This window comes from Cicer arietinum, chromosome 2 (assembly GCF_000331145.2).
Source record: "Cicer arietinum cultivar CDC Frontier isolate Library 1 chromosome 2, Cicar.CDCFrontier_v2.0, whole genome shotgun sequence".
Classification (NCBI taxonomy): domain Eukaryota; kingdom Viridiplantae; phylum Streptophyta; class Magnoliopsida; order Fabales; family Fabaceae; genus Cicer; species Cicer arietinum.
Window position 1 is genome coordinate 30,760,108 of NC_021161.2, and position 17,805 is coordinate 30,777,912.

General features: G+C 32.2%; 1 protein-coding gene across 1 annotated transcript; it reads right to left on the reverse strand.

The window, feature by feature from the left end:
- Positions 1–74: 74 nt before the first annotated feature.
- Positions 75–13,855, reverse strand: LOC113784443 (uncharacterized). Its single transcript, XM_073365419.1, has 5 exons — positions 13,733–13,855; positions 2,926–3,052; positions 1,063–1,264; positions 849–1,025; positions 75–588 (listed from the first exon to the last, which is right to left on the reverse strand). The coding sequence occupies exons 1-5, from the start codon at positions 13,853–13,855 to the stop codon at positions 75–77; spliced, it is 1,143 nt and encodes a 380-aa protein (XP_073221520.1).
- Between the last annotated feature and the right edge of the window lie 3,950 nt (positions 13,856–17,805).

The window sequence follows — 17,805 nt, forward strand, 5'->3', positions numbered from 1 at the left end:
TAAAAATATTAAATAATTAATACTAACAATTAAATACAACATAAATAAATTAAATAAATAATTCACAATTAATACTAAAATATAATTGATATTTGAAGCAACGTCATATATCCACCTAGCTGTTTGGTGTCATAATAGCAGGCATCTGAGAGGTAGTCATAAAGGACCACTAGTGCAGCAGTACCCCATGCATATCTATCTATACCATCTAAATATCTGAATAAAGGGAGGTACTTCGCATCAACTAGAGTATGACTCTTATCAGCGAAAATAGTACTCCCGACTAAATTCAACAGATATGCCCTAGCAGCACAGTCAAACCTCTCTGCTGCACACTGCCTTCTGAACACCTCCTTCAACCAATCCAATCTATAGTGTGCACCTCTAGTCTTTCTGGTCTCCTCCCAGATCTCTTCCGTGGTCACTCCTAATAGATGGACGGCAAGATTACATGTCGTTACTCTATCTACATCGGGTGGACTGTAGAACTCACCCCTAATAGGCAATCCGAGAAGATTGGCAACATCATCCAAAGTAATCGTCATTTCACCAAATGGCATGTGAAATGACGATGTCTCAGAATGCCATCTTTCAACAAAGGTAGATATCAAGTTGTTGTCGATCATCTTCAAACTACCCCGTTGTAATGGGTTCAGACCAGACAAATTCACCCAATTCTCTATGGGTCGCGGAAGTACCGGCGGAGTAAATTGTTGCATTTTCTTCCCATGCGCACCAATTTTCAGCAATGGTCGCTCCTGTATACAAAAAAAAATATATGACATTAAAATTAAATTTAGACAACAAATAATAATTAATTGAAATAAGTAATAATTAATTTAATATACCTCGCCAAACCATAGTCTAGCTGAAACATGATAACGGTATCGTGTAAGGACAGACAAATCATAAGGTCCTCCAGGATACCGTGTGAGCTCACCAGGTCCCTCAGCTCCATCATGTTCCTCCTCCATATGCTATCCCTCATGAGCAGGTGCAGCCTCCTCCTGCTCATGTACATCCACCTGCTCGTGCACCATATGCTCATGTACATCCACCTGCCCATGTACCACATCTTCCTCATGCACTGTAGAAGGCGCCCCCTGATCATTATGTCCCTCATCATCATCTTCAATAATCATACGTCTTCTTCTCCTTGAAGCTGTCGGTCGAATCCTCTCTGGGGGATTCATCGGAGTCGATGTAGAAGTCTCAGTGTCCCGTGTAATTCGTATGATTTTGCCGTCTCTTCCTCGTGCACCCACTGAAAAATTAAAATATTAAAAGAATTAAATCACAATAAGTTATAAAATTATAATTAATTAAATTAAAAAAAAAAATATACGTAACTTCCGGAAAACTTGATGCTCAAGTTTTCCGGTAACTACCGGAAATGTTGGCAATCAAGTTTTCCGGAACGCTTTCTGTACCGGATATGTCAAAAATAAGTTTTCCGGAACACTCTTCTGTACGGGAAAACTTCCTAAAAAGATTTCCGGTACCGGAAAACTTTAAAACAACTTTTCCGGAGTACAACCTCTGTACCGGAAAACTTGTTTCTCAACTTCTCCGGAAATTTTGAAAAAAAACTTACTCTCTGTTCCGGAAATGTGAAAGCGTGGAATGGTAATTTTGTGAGGTTTTATTATTTATACGAGGGCAAAATAGTCATTTCATTCTAAATTTGGGGGTATAGGTATAATAAGGAGGGTACAAGGGAAATTTTTCTTCAATAAACAAAAATTGGATTTCTCCCCTACTTCTACAATTTTTGAAAAATCTAACCCTTATTGTTTTTGTTGAAAATATTTTGACCCAACTTTTACTTACATAAATACAAAATTTACGGTATGGAATTTTATTTTTTAAAAATTCAATTTAGAAATTAACATATTAAAAATTTCAAATTTTTGAAAATTTGAATATATAAAAAAAAGAGAAAAAAATTTTCTATGCCGAAAATTTTGAAAATTGAAATTTCTGATATGTAAAAAAAATGTAAAAAAGATTTTGCATATTGAAAATTTCTAAACGAAAATTTCAATAAGCAAAAGTTTTTCCGATATGTTCCAAAATTCTTTTGACAAGTCCCCTCGAATAAATATGTGTATAAGTAAACATATGGTATGTTTCACGAGACAAATATTTGTATTGGAAAACTTGTGGAAATGGATTTTCAAAAAATATTTTTTTTTAAAATTATTTATTTATATTCTTTTAACAAATAAGGATACACTACTGCTATTGTATGATAAAACATTTGTAAATAATAACAATATCTTAAAAAATAAGAATGTACGATCAGCGTTTTTCAAAAAAAATTTTAAAAAAAATTTTTTTAATTAAAAAACACTAATTTGACTAGTTTTTGCTGATGTGACTTGGGCTGACAATATCAATGATGTTGGCGAGACATTTCTAATATTTAAAATTTAAATTATTTACTTATTTCCTTAAATATTTAATTAATCAAATATTTACATCAGTAAATTCCAAAAAAAAAAAAATAGAATAAAAACCTAAAATATCACTTATTTTCTGATGAACTTATATAAAATCCTCGTCTCAACCTTAAATTTCAAAACTCTTATCCCCTCCCTCCCATCCTTTATTCTCTCTTTACTTTTCCCCTATTACAGTAGATATTTTTATACTAATTTACAACAATTGCTACATCTAGTCCTCACCTTACAGATAATTTTTCGCCTTATTGCAGTTAGAGACTTAATCCACTAAAGTATTATTAATGCATCCTCTTAAGGATTTGATTATTCTCTTAGATTTTCTAAGCATTGAGTATTCTCAAGACTATCCAGGCAATCGATATTATCATGTCTCGCTCTAGATTCCTAAAAAATTATGGCTTCACTCTCCTCTTGAGTTGAATTTGTATAGTACCTCTATTGGTTCACGAGTATTATTTACGCTGCCTTTCCAGATGTTCCACCAGAGACCTGATAGTCTTCTCAACAATTCTAACAACTATTTGTTGAGGAACCAAGTGTTTACTGGTATCTTCACTAACCACGGTGGTAGTTACTATCAGGACAATCTATAACAACAATGCAAGTTTGAATTTGACTTGATGCACAATTTGGCCTAGGATTCTAATACTCGTTGAAAAGATATTAAAATTTGAATCATATATAATTCAAGCATCAGAATTCATTATAAACTAATTGTTACTATACTTGATTGATTTACAAAGATTTCTAATGACTCTTAATAGAGAGGATATTATGTTAGATCCAAGTTGGGTTGCCGAACAATGGCCCTTAATTTTGGTTTTGATGAGCATTTCAATAACTCATATGGCCAAAGAAGCATATCATATGGTTCCTCTGATATATAATTTTGTGAACCATCTAGTCAAATTTGATACAAGTCAATTAACGATAATCTAATAGAAGCACATCTAGCACAAGTCGTGCATCGCCTATATCTTTTTTTCCCTCTTAAAGATCAATATCTTCATCCGAAATTTTTATCTTTAATAACAATAATATGAAATTATTAAAGATTCGTCTTGAACGAGAGAACATTATGATGAAGAAATCATGACAATAAAAAGACAAGTTTAAGGAATCAATGTTTACATTCTTTGCCTTGTGCCTGCAACGGTAAAGAAACGACCTATCCTCAGTGTACTATATATATTATTCTTGTGTCATTGCAAAGAGTGAGCAAATCCAATCATTGAACCATTACACTTCAAAAGTTCTAGAGAAAATTATGATTGTGCCAAGTGAACCTACACTTTAATTACTTTGTTTTGAAAGCTTTTCACTTGCACTCTATGATTAAATTTTTGTCCTCTTTCAAAGAGTAAACTTATAATTTCATAAACCTGATTTTCATTGTAACTTAGCCAAGTTAAGGCTCGAATCCTTAAAATGAGCATAACTATAGTAAGAAGGAAGCTTTCAGAACGCAATAGTATACTTTGGTGTGTTAAAATCAAGTTTGGTTGAATAACAATGATTCTTAATTGTTTTGATAATAACAAAAGTTATGTTGTAGGAATAATTTATAGCACTAATGAATTTAGTAAAGTGTGTAGTTCGCTTGTCATGTGTTGGAACCAAATTAGTTTTACATTTAGAGTTTTGATCTTAATAAAAGTATTTCATGATAACAATATATTTGACTTCCAAGAGTTTGAAAGAATATTTATGTTTTTGAATAAAATCTAAAATAAGATTTTATTCAAATTTATAATTGATGACAATCTAAAAAATATTTGATTCCAATTTTCAATTGAAGAAAATCTTTGACCAAGTTGAAAATAAGATATAGTAAAGATTTGTAGAAGATTTTATCAAGATTTATTTACAACAAATTATGAACATATTCAATATAAAGAATTTATAAACTCAATCTACACAAAATAAAAACATAATCAATCTGAAGAATTTACAAACTAAATCTGAACAAGATATAACTCATAATTAAACAAGGACTAGATTGAAGCCCAAATTTTAACTATAAATAGATACTCAAGGCTGGAGAAGAAAAACATCGAAAAACAGAAAAAAGTAGAAAAACTCAAGCTCAAAATTCCAAATTCATCTTAGAGTTCAAAGAGAGAAACACTTGTTCAGGTTAGAAATATTCTCTGAGTGTTCTTTTTTTAAAGTGTGAGATTTATTATTATTATCGGCTTTATTAGAAGCAACTACTCAAGTTCCAATCTTTTGTATCCAATCCGATAGTGGTTTAGTTCCTTCTTCAATCGGGGGTTGCTAGGTTGTTAATAGAATATTTGGCTAGTAGGGTCAAGGTGGTTAGTTCCTCAAAAGTTTGGGGCTTTCAGGCTATTTGGAAAGAATGGCTTGGAGGGTCAGGGGCTTTATAATTCAAGGTAATTGAATTAGTGGATTAAACCCTTCTAAATGAGGGGACTAGATGTAGTCAAGTTAGTGGTGAACCGGGATAAATCTATGTGTCAAATTATTTATGTTTTCATTGTTTGCTACCTCTGAATTTTATTGCTTCAGAAAAACCAACCAACCGTCATCAAATTTGAAAAAAGTTATCAACTTTGTCAAACACAATTTCAGCCCCTTTCTCGTGTTTTCACCTTCATCATGAATCTTAAAAACCTTATGTTGCATCCTTTGATGATTGGAGAAGATAAATTAGGAAAACAAGATAATGCTCTGGAAGATCTATTATAGGTATGACTGACTCTTCTAAAAATGCTCTCGACGTGCCTCTGATGAATTTATTAATACAAGCTGACTCTAATGAGTTTGCTTCTGATGAATCTACCAAACATTTGACCTTCTGGTTAAAGCATAAAGTTAGCACTTTGACAAAGTTAATGTATTGATAAAAAGTCAACTTCATTTGCTTTATAACTTGGACATTTCATCTGTCTTAAGAAGTGCAAGATGTCTTCCAAATATGTCATTCTATAGTCTTGCCATTTCTATCAAGATATGTTGAACCCATAATGAAGACGAATTATGGCCAGGTTTTTAATGTTGATTCAAGATCTCTTATGATTTGATACAAATCATTATGTTACATCATGAAAATGCTAAATGCTAAATGCCTGGAAATTTCTCTATAAAAGCACTAGTGATCCTCACTACCGACAGGATGAAAAAGAGCTTATTGCCGTCATACATAACAATTCATGAAAATGCTCATATCAGTTCTTGAGTGCTAAGAAATGAAAAAAATAGTTTGAGAGCATACCTTGTAAAGATTTTTGGTAATTCAACCTATTAGTGGTTGAGAAGACTTGTAACATAGTTAGATTGACTAGTAAGAAATCCTTCAAATTCAATGGATTGGACATATCTATTTGTTGGTGGTGAACTAGGATAAATGTTTGTGTCTTTGATCTTTTGCTTACCTTTTTTCTTGTAAGCTATTTTTTTAAAAGAAAACTTTCACCTATTTGTATTATTTTTTTTTCTTCTTAAAATGGTTTTAAGTAAGATATATTTTTAAACACAATTCAAAGCCCATTTTCCTGTGTTTTCCTCACGTTCCATTGGCATTAGAGCCCAATCTCTTGGTTGAGTACTTAACAATGTTAGAGTAAAAATCCTATGAGAAATATGGCTAGTGCATATGATGAAACATTTGGTGGTTATGTGAATAGACCTCAAATGTTTGATAGGGAGAAATTTGGATTTTGGAAGATAAATTGTAGAGCTTTTTTCATATCTCATGACCCTTAATTATGGAATGTGGTTGAAAATGATTATGTAGTTGTACTTAATGAAAATGGTGTTCTCATACCTAGAAAATAACTTAGCACTAAACAATAGAAAAATTTCAAGTTGCATCATAAATCTAGAAACATTATGATGAATGTAATAACCTTTAAATAATTGGATAAATGCGGCAACAAGGATATACCAAAGAGTAATTCTGATGATCTATACCTCAACTTTAAAGGAAACAAGCAGTTCGAGGAGTCAAGAGCAAACATAATGGTGAGACAATATGAGTTGTTCTAGATGGAGGAAGATGAAGACATAAAAGAGATTTTTCAAGATTTCTAAACTTAGTATCTAGAATGAAAGTACATAACAAAAGCTATGTAAGACCCATAGTTTTAAATTCTAATTTATGTATTTTGGTGTGTTTTTATATTAAACTCTGAGGCTTTTTAGCCATGTTATTAATATTTTGTGAGTTTAATGCCAAAAATATATGTTTGGAGCCCCAATTAAATTTATTCATCGAGGAATAATTTTATTGATTTACGATTAATCTTTTGAGATGCAGCGTTTTTCTGAGATGCAGCGTTTTTCAGAAAAAATCATATGCCAATTGAATTGCAGCGAGAGAAGATATTTTTCTGAAAAAGTGGTTTGAGAAGTGATGGGTATTTTGGTAATTGTTATAAATATCTAGATATTTTGAGATATTTGATATATATATTTAGAAAGGAAGGAAAAAGAAGAAAAGGAAAACTGAAAGAAAACACAAAACATTTTCCTCCTTCTCGCGATTCTTCTTCTAGATCTAGATATAAGCTTCGTTTCGAGAAGTGATAGAAGAGAAAGTTTCTCACCTCTACGCTACAGTGCTAGTGAACAACTTTGGAAGCGACAACGCGAACGGGAATTTTACCGGAATTAATGGCGGGGCCTTAATCGCTCGTTAAAGCTACCGTTAAGGTAAAGGCTCCTTCCAAACTTTTAGTTTGCATATAGAGACTTATTTGTAGTTGTGTGGAAAATAAATTTGTTGAGTTTGAATTTTAGATTTGGGGAAAATGAATTTAATGCTTTTATGGGTGAAAGTTTGGAGTTGGGTTTTTGGTGAAATTGATGAGTGTTTTCGTGGAAAAGGAATTTGATTCATCTCTGTGTGTTGTGGAGGAAAAGAAATTTGATGTGTTTGAGTTGTGGTTTGTGAAAATTAGTTTGGCATGTGTTATGTTTGAGTTTTGTGGAACTTTGTGGGGATTGATGATTGAACTTGGTGTGGATTTTGTGGTTTTTGAATTGATCGAATTTAATGTAAATTGTGGATTAAATTTGATGTGTGTGGTGGAAAATAAATATTTGAGTAGTCACTGTGTGGAATATGAAAATCGTTAGAGTTAAATGAGTATTAAAAATAGGGAATCTTTTAATATCTGCATTTACTTATTGATTGTTGTGAAAATCGTTAGAGTTAAATGAGTATTAAAAATGGGGAATCTTTTAATATCTGCATTTACTTATTGATTGTTGTGAAAATCGTTAGAGTTAAATGAGTATTAAAAATAGGGAATCTTTTAATATCTGCATTTACTTATTGATTGTTGTGAAAATCGTTAGAGTTAAATGAGTATTAAAAAAGACTACACATTTTTGGTAAATCGTGTTGACCCGTGATAGGTGGCACATCGGTAAATAGTACTTCAGCCTGTGATAGGCCGTACATTTACAATTTACGCTTTTAGTAAATCGTGCTGACCCGTGATAGGTGACACCTCAGTAATTTAGTACTTCGGCCTGTGATAGGCAGCACAATTATGATTTATGGCCATTCGAGGAGGGTTTTGATTGGAATTCCGAGTCCATGCATTTTGCCATATACGCATTGCATTAGGGTGCTTGGCATGCGAGTCATGTTTGATTTAATGTTATGATTGCGTGTGTAAACTCAAGTTGTTGTTGTGATTATGCCATAATTGCTAAGTGTGATTGTTTGGATATGTGTGCAAGTGTTGATGGATTACGAAACCTCTTTAAAAGCTGATTTTTTTCTTCTGTTTTTTGATGTGTATTCGAATACAAGAGGCTTGTAGTCGAATACAAGCATCTTGTTTTTGCTACTGACTTCTGAAACAACACTGTATTCGAATACAAGGATGTTGTATTCGAATACGACAGTGCAGTTTTGTTTAAAACTCAATTTTTCAACTTTGATTATGCATGTTTAACATATGGAAACCCTTTCAAGGTGCATGCTAAGTTGAAAGGCCATTTTATGCATTTGAAATTTAAATGCTATGTGTTATTTGTTAATTTCGGTTGGTGACCCTTTACAACTATTGTGGAAATCTGGGCTTTGCCCTCAGATGAGAACTAGGACCTTCCCACTAGTTAGTACCCTGTAGATGGGAAGGTAGGTTGGACACACCTGACTGGAGCTGTGTTAGGAGGATCTTTCAGGGCGTGTGGAGATCACCCGGGTCGTATAGTTTTTGTAGTATGATCAGATTAGACGGTTGTATAAGGACTATAGGTCTTTCTTTTGTGGATGTATTTACTGTATGTTCGAAGACTGTACCTATACCAATATTGTCAGTTAGACTTTTATTTTGATGGGTTCATATACTACTTTTTGATGTGACGTGGGGGAGTTAAAATTCTTGGGGCAGTGCTTTTGTAAAGGTGTCTGCCGAGAATACCCCAGGGGTATGAGCTATGTCTGATATACCTCATAGCCCCGGTGTATTTTGATGTTTGAATACTTTGGATTTTTATTTCAAAAACTATTCCGCTACTTGTAAATATTTGTTGACTTTGTCGTTATGTTACAATTTAAATATTTTATCCAAGAGTATTTATTTATTTTATTCCCGAAATTATTTATTGTGTTAAAAAAAAATACACTTGCGCTGCTAAAAATTGGGGTATTACAAGCTACACCATAATTGGTCATGTTAAAAAGATCATATGTGTTGGAACCAAATTGATTTCAGGAACAATTTCAATATGCGGTTTTGATGCTAACAAAAGTACTTTGTGAAAACAATTTATTCCACTAAAAATTTCACTTAGTATGCCGAAATTAAAGCAAGAAAATCGGAGGATACCACCACCAGAGGATATGACTACCAAAATTTAGAACAACGAAAGTCACAAGAGGATACCACCACCAGAGGGTATCACTAGAGGAAATGACCAGAGGATACCAACTCCCGAGGAAGTTAATATGTTAGAGAAAACGAAATCAAATCAATAAAATCCATACATTAAAAAAGTTCACGCATCTACCTCCGGTAGCGTGCTTTTGGTAGTTCAGTATGTTTATGCATTTGCCTCTTAAGATTGAAACGTGCTTCTAATTTGTAGGCCTCTGACGAGTCAGTCTGTTGGCCTGTCTCTGAAGATTTAGTAAGCCTCTGAAGATTCAACATGCCTTTGAAGTCTGAAGCCACTATTCAAGCCTACTAATGAAGCATATACTCCACTGACTTTGAAGACTGCAATACGTTCCAAAGTGATGCCTCTGATACACAACATACTCTGAAGTTGCGTTGAATCTGAAGATTGCAACACACTCCAAAGTTTTGCCTCTGATACACTACACACTATGAAGTTGCATTGAATTTGATAAAGAAAAATGGTGAAATTGCTTATCCCACTAATTATTCACACACCGTTGCATCTGCCTCTAACTCTAATTATTCAAGCAACACAACACCTTACTATAACAATCAAATGAATTAAGGGTCATATTATCAAAACATATCTTTTAGAATTATATTTGGAAGAAATATTTGTTAACCAAGTTGGAATGAAGACACGATTCATAATTCTTGAGGGGCAAAACTCACAAACCCTAATTTCATCGATAAATGGTGGATCAAGGCTGGAGAAGGACAAAGAACCAATTTTAATCAAATACAATTCAACCCACTTCCTCGTGTTTGCACCTTCAATTGGCATTACAACTTAGTCACAAGGTTGAGCACATTACAGTGTTTGAGGAAAGATCCAAGGATTCAACATGTTTGGATTTGGTGAAGAAGTTGTTGGAGGAAACATCAACATACCCCCTCTTTTTGATGGTGAATGTTTTGAGTACTGGAAGGACAGGTTGTAGAGTTTCTTTATTGCACAAGATCCTTAACTTTGTGACTTGGTGGAAGATGATTATACTGCTCCAACAAAATAGGATGGTAATGAGGTTCCAGGAAAGGAGATGGATGATGATCATAATAAGATGTACAAGATGCATTATAAGTTCAATATATTCATGTTAATGCAACCGCTTTAAAGGAATTTGACATGTGAACCGACAAGTAGACAACAAAGATTATTTATGGAAAGAAGCAAATATGCTTATATGATTTATGGAGTTAGTAGAAAAGGTAAAAGAGGTCTAACATTTGAAGAAATAGTACTGAACCTAAACTTATTCCCTTTGATAGTTTGTGTATTGTTTTCTCAAAGAAAGGTCACTCTAAATCATCTTGTCCCATGTTAAATACAAGAAAAAACACGAAACCTTTCAAGATTAACAAACCAAGACCCAACCAAATTTGGGTACCTAAGAACAAAATTTTATATGTTGCATATGTCCTCAGCAGCCAATTTAAAACACCAATCATGGTACTTGGACAATGGATGCTCGTGACATACGAGAAGAGAAAAGTCTATCTTCCAAGACCTAACATTAATCAAATGAGGCATAATAACCTTTGAAGCAAAGCAAAAAGGCCAGATCATGGGGATAAGGACCATTGGTAATGGCACTCTACTCTTCTATTAAAGATGTTTTGTTTATTAAAGGTCTCAATCATAATTTATTAAGTATTAGTTAGTTAGGTCATAGTAATTATGATATTATATTTAATAAAAAAATATGCAAGGTAATTAGTCAAAAGGATGGATCTGTACTCTTCACAGGTTAGGAAAAATAACATATATAAGGTAAATATATTTTTGTCTAGAGAAACAAGATGTTAAGTGTCTAATGTCAAGAAACAAAGAGAAATTAATTTGGTACAAAAGGTTAGATCATGTAAACCATATATTAGTCTCAAAATTGAAGAAGCTTCAACTAGTTAGAGGTCTACCTAAGCTTTGCTACAAAACTAAAATTATGTGTGAAGCTTTCCAAATGGGAAAACAAACAAAGAACTCCTTTATTCCTAAGAACTTAGTCATTACCTGAAAACCCATTGAGCTCTTACATATAGATCTCTTTTGGCCAGTGAAAATAGGCTCACTAAATGGTAAGAAGTATAGCTTTGTGATAGTAGATGATTACAGTAGGTGAACCTGGGTAAAAATATTAAGAAATAATGATGAATTCCATAAAGTTTTTATTGCATTTTTCAAACAAGTTATGAATGAAAAAAGTCTTAAGATTGTAACAATTAGAAGATAACATAGAGGAGAATTTGAAAACAAGTTATTTGAAAGTTTTTGTAATAAGAATGAAATCTCTCACAACTTCTCCTCTCCTAGAACACCATAACAAAATAGATCCCTTCAAGAAAGGGCCAGAACCATGCTTAATGAGATGGATATTGCAAAACATTTTTGGGCAGAGACAATTAACACGACAACCAACTAAGTTGGCATCATTTATACCAAATTCATTCAACTAAGTTGACATCATTTATACCAAATTCATTGTCATAATACAACATGCTGCCTTTAACACAACACTCAATCCTCTTGACACCCAATCCTAACTTTGACACTAAATGTTTAGCATCGTAATAACTTTGCGGCAAACCATCTCTAACAGGTGTTGCATCTAGCATCATTTTAGTCATCAAATCTAAAGATAAATTAGGAACATGAAATTGAGACTTTAGACCTAAAGTCTAATACACATTGATAACTTTGAGTTTGGAGATCCTTCAAAGAACGATTTATTGTCTCTTTTAGTATCGTCATATTGATCTTCACTGAATGAAAAATTAACCCCAACAACATCTGAAATCATATCATTCATCACCTCAAAGTGTTGATAGTTATAATAATCTACACCTAACATGTTAGTTCTATTTGAAGGACCTATGTTATTCTCTACACGTGTACTAGTATTAGGCGCCGTTGGAGACTCTTCCCCGTGATTAGTCCAAATCCAGTAGTTAGGCATAAATCCATCTTTATATAAATGCACTCTTATTTCATCTTCACTCTTAAACTATCTACATTGACATAAACACCATGGACATCTCATCCCCCGCTTTCATCTTCGACAATTTTATGCACTCTCGCAAAATTGAGAAAGTCTTCAACCTTGTCAGCAAAACGTTGTTTAAGACCCTTCCTTCTAGGAAAATTCCTATTGTACATCCAACTACAACCTATATCCATATATGTGTGTAAATATATATGTTTATTCTGAAAATTAAATAAATATATAAATTATGTGTGTGTATATATATATATATATATATATATATATATATCGATGTTTTATATATAAATTGCTTTATTTTTCAAAAGCATTATATATAAATTATGACATACTTTATATGTTAATTAGGGGAGCATTTACAAACAATATAATAAATCATTATAGATATTATAAATATATAAATCAAATAAAAATTTTAAATGATGTTTAATGAAATTTTTCATAAAATAAGTCCTTATAAACAAAAATAGAGACTGTTAAAGTATACAAATTTTTTGTACGATCTTAATTACAACTCTTTTTAATGACTGACAATGTTGTGAGGGCTTAGACAACCACAAAATCCAGCTGAAATTATAGTCCTTTGTGAGGGCGTTTTTAGCCACAAATAACGACCAATTTGAAATTTAGTATTTGTGAGAGCTTTTTTGGTCAGTAATTTGTGAGGGTATTTTTCAACCACAAAATATTTGTAAAGTTGGCCACAAAATGAGTGTTTTCTTGTAGCGATGCTATATTCAAAATAAAATCTTAATTTGGTCAATATTGAATAAAACACCATATAAATTATAGAAGGGTAAAAAGCGTAAAACCTCATACTTTAAACAATTTGGTTGTACTTGCTATATGTTAAGTACTAAAGACAACCTTGACAAGTTTGATTCCAGATCACAAAAGTTCATCATCATTGGAAAGTACAAATGATCCTTTGAAGACTAGATCATCACTGAAAGAACATAGGAAAAGTTCTTCTAACGTGCCCTTTCTTCAAACAGTAAGAACATAAAGTGTTCATATTGCTAATATTAGGATTTTACTATTTTTCTCAAAAACCAATGCCTTGTTTATTATTTTTGCTAACTCCATAGATCATAGAAGCTAGTTTCCTTATTTTTATGACGTTTACAAGAAATTATTGAAACACTATTTCACATTTAATAGAGTTAGATTCAATTTCTTTTGGTTATTTTAAGTATGACTTTTAAGAAGCTAATTTTCCCTTTATGAAAAGAATGTTTCACAATTCTTTCAAGAGATTTGTATTCCATTATTAAAATAGAATGAACTTGTTTCAAACTTTTGTATTTAAAAGAAATTTTGTGAGCTTCGCTTAAAACTTTATTTCAAGTGGAGGTTAATTCATCATGAGAAAGATAACAAATACCTCATTTTCATTTTCATCAAGTGTTTCACTATCAGAGTCAAATTGTACACTGACCATTATAGTCATGTTAACTTGTGCCTCATCTTCATCTAACGATGTGTTAGAGTCATCCCATGTTGCCATGAGACTCTTTATGTTTCCTTCTAGATGTTTTCTTCTTAAGGTTTTCTTCTTCATATTTGGACATTCAATTTTGAAGTGTTCTAGTTCATTTAATTAATAATAGATGATTTGCTTAATTTTTGAATTCTCCTTTCTATTTCTTGAATCACTTGAATGCCTAAAATCCTTCTTAGGAAACTGTTTCTTTCTTCTACTTGACAAAAGCTGAACTCTTTTGAAGATAAGTTAAAGTTAATCCCCATATGCTTCTTCACTCTAGTCACCAGATTCATTTCCATTTATTTCTTTTTTCGCTTGAAGATCCTTTGAGGTAGTTACCTTGGCTTTAGATTTTAAGCAATAGATTTTAACTACTTCTTTGGATCATCATTATTCAGCTCAGTCTCATGCGATCAAAGTGAACTTATGAGCTCTTCCATTGGAAGTATGTTCATATCTTTTTCTTATAGAATAGCTGAACCTTCGGGTCTCTATTTTCTTGGTAGAATCTACAGTGAAGGTGCAAACATGATAAATGTAGATATATTGCGCGCGCTTGTTATGCACATTTTACAACGCTTTTTTAAAAAAATGCTGTAAACTGTGCATTATAATGCATATTTTACAGCGCTTTTCCAAATAAGCGCTGTAAAATGTGCACTCAATATATGCATTATAATGCACATTTTACAACGCTTTTTCAAATAAGCGCTGTAAAATGTGCACTCAATATATGCATTATAAGGCACATTTTACAGCGCTTTTTCAAATAAGCGACGTAAAATGTGCACTCGATATATGCATTATAATGCACATTTTACAGCGCTTTTTCAAATAAGCGCTGTAAAATATGCACTAAATATATGCATTATAAGGCACATTTTACAACGCTTTTTCAAAGAAGCGTTGTAAACTGTGCACTCAATATCTGCATTATAATGCACATTTTACAGCGCTTTTCAAATAACCGCTGTAAAAGGTGCATATTTTTTTTTTTTTAATTTAAAAACATTGTAAATTAATTTTTTAAAAGCGCTTTTTGGTTTTTTATGGCATTTTTTTAGAAAGCGCTGTCTTTTAATTTTGTTTCCAAAATCATTTTCATCCAGAATCAGTTCACACAACAACAGAACATATTCAACTACATATTCAGAATCAGTTCATACAATCAGTACACAAAAACAAAACTATATAACTTAACTTGATAACTTAATTTACACAACAACAGAACATATTCAGATACATATATAACTTAACTACATATACAATTTAGATATTGTACAACAACACATATTCATATACATATTTAGATACTGTGCCCTATTCATATACATATAACTAACATTATTACATAGAATAGAACTAGCTACCACATAATATTCAGATCCCTTGCAACATGCTATTTCCTAGAAAATCAAATAATTTTCATTTCAAGCACATACTGACATCAGTCTTCCTTTAATTCAATTAGATCTTTCTCAGAGTATGTTGGACTGGAATTGTCAAAGTACTGTGCAATATAAAAATTGAACATAAATAAGTTAGAATCAAATATATACATAATTTATATATGAAAATCAAATAATGAAAATACCGTACCGTTTCTGGGATAATAGTTTGGTTCCTATCAACAATCTCCTTCATGAATCTCAATACATAGTACCCACAATCGATGTTGTTCGTTTGACGAGGGCACTATAAAATAAAACATAGAAGTCAATAAAATATTTGTGCATTGATTGTAAAGGCATATATTTGTAAATGAAAATTTAAAGGCATATATTTCAAACCTTTATTGGAATCCATGTGATGTTATTAGACTTTTGCTTCAACACTGTAGCACATCTTTGAGCTCGAAAAACTTGTAAAGCACTATCGAATAAATAAATGTGATTATTATAGCATTAACAAACACATTATTTATACATTAACAAACACATTACTTACGTGTCGAACATAGTCTTTATATTGGAGTGATTGTTGTAACTGTCGTGCAAGGGATCTAAATAGTATATAACTTCAGAGGTCGCATTGATTGTAAATAGCACCCAATGGGCCCTACAACAACAAAAATTTGGTTGGCAATTTTTTTTACACAACTAATAAATATAAGATCTCATAAATTAAAAAAGATATAAATAAATAATATATAATTACGTACCCTGAATTATATGGTGCAAAGAATAACTTATTCTTCTCTATATTTCCTAATAACATATCTACAATGTATTTTTTTACATTCACTGGATCGAGTTTACACATCGAAAGCTTATGCGGAGACAAGAACAAATATCTATTTGACAATCTGTGCAAGCACACCAACTTCTCATACAAAAACCTTCAATGAAAATTTCAACTTAGATTAATTATCAATAAATTTAATTAATTACCAATAAATGCAATTAAAATTAGTTTTTTACCTTATGTACAAGCTGATGACAGTAGCACTCAGCTCCTTATGATTGAGAAGTTCGTATATGTGCTCCTTTTTAAGAAATTATTCATACTCATCTTCGAATATAGCTTTATTCATGGTTATGATGCGTGAATCGTCGTTGCTGCCCATATTCCTTTTTACTTGGATGTCAAGACATGCCCCATATTTAGCAAGGCATGGCTGACTTATTTTAGGAGCAGCAGGGGCTGATTTTCCCCGATCCAGTTTTTTAGCTGCAACTTTGGCAGTTTTATTACCCTTTAGCTTTTGTAGTTTGCCAGGTTTATTTGATTGAATCTGAAAAAATGAGGTTAAATGTTAGTTTATTGAATCTGAAAAAATGACAAACCTTAGGGAATAAATGTGACAAACCTTTTCGGCGATGTAATTGACTCGTTTATGGGAATCTTTTTATCATTCCCTTTATGCTTTTTCAGAATCTAAATATAAATGTGAAATTAAAGTTAGCAGCGTAAAAAAATCAGCAATTAAATATACATATAAATTAAACATACATTTCAATTAATTAAACATACCTTATCAAGGGCAACAAGATGTGTGGGCCATGCCACATAACTACCAACTGCTTCGCCCAAAAACCTCATATCTGCATCGTTGTCCGGTATAGGCAACGGTGCATTTGGTTCCAAAGCAATGACAGGTGATACTTTGACATGGCCCGCAAAGATCGGTGTGTTGTACAATACTTCTCCCGAAGTATTGTACAATGTTCCCTTTCCGACCTTCCGATGAGTAGGGGAGGATAAGTACATAACACATGGAGTGACACCCTAAATCAATAATTAATACATAAGTATGGTTAATACATAAGTAATTACATACTCGCGTTTTCACTCTCCATTTGGAGCTGATCCGAAGTTGCTTGTCTATATTCGTCTTCACCAAGAGTGCACTTGCTCTGATAGAAGTTTGAGCTTCTCTAATACTTCCTCATTGGATGGATTTTGACGCTTCTCTTGTGAAAAATATCTTTTAGGAGTTACGCCAAATCCTTTCCCTCTCACGCGATCAGAATATTCAGGAACATTAAACACTTTACCTAGAGTGTCCCTGCAACTAGCTTTGTTGCCCTCTTTATTTTCCGAACTTTGTTTGATTTCCGTCCTTATTTACACGAGCTTCCTTCCACAATATATGATGACCTAATGGTTGATCGGATTGGGTGTCTTGTCGCTATTCGTTAAGATCATAAACAAAATATTAGTTAGAAACTATAGTTTATAATACAAATTCCTTCATTATATAAAAGTGATGTTTAATTACTTACAAGTTGTTGCTCTAGATGTGCATATCCCATACATGATTTTTTGTATGGGTGCGTCAGATTTCTTGCCTTCTGCTGACTCTTCATCATATGCATATTTTCCCATTATTTTAGTCTTATTTATCCTCAATCATTAGTTAAATTAATGATTTATTTGATATATTTTGTTGATTTTTGTTCTTTGAGTTAATAAAATTTTTTGTGTTTTATTTTAGTGATTAAGTAGGAATTTTTCGTAATTTTACATTG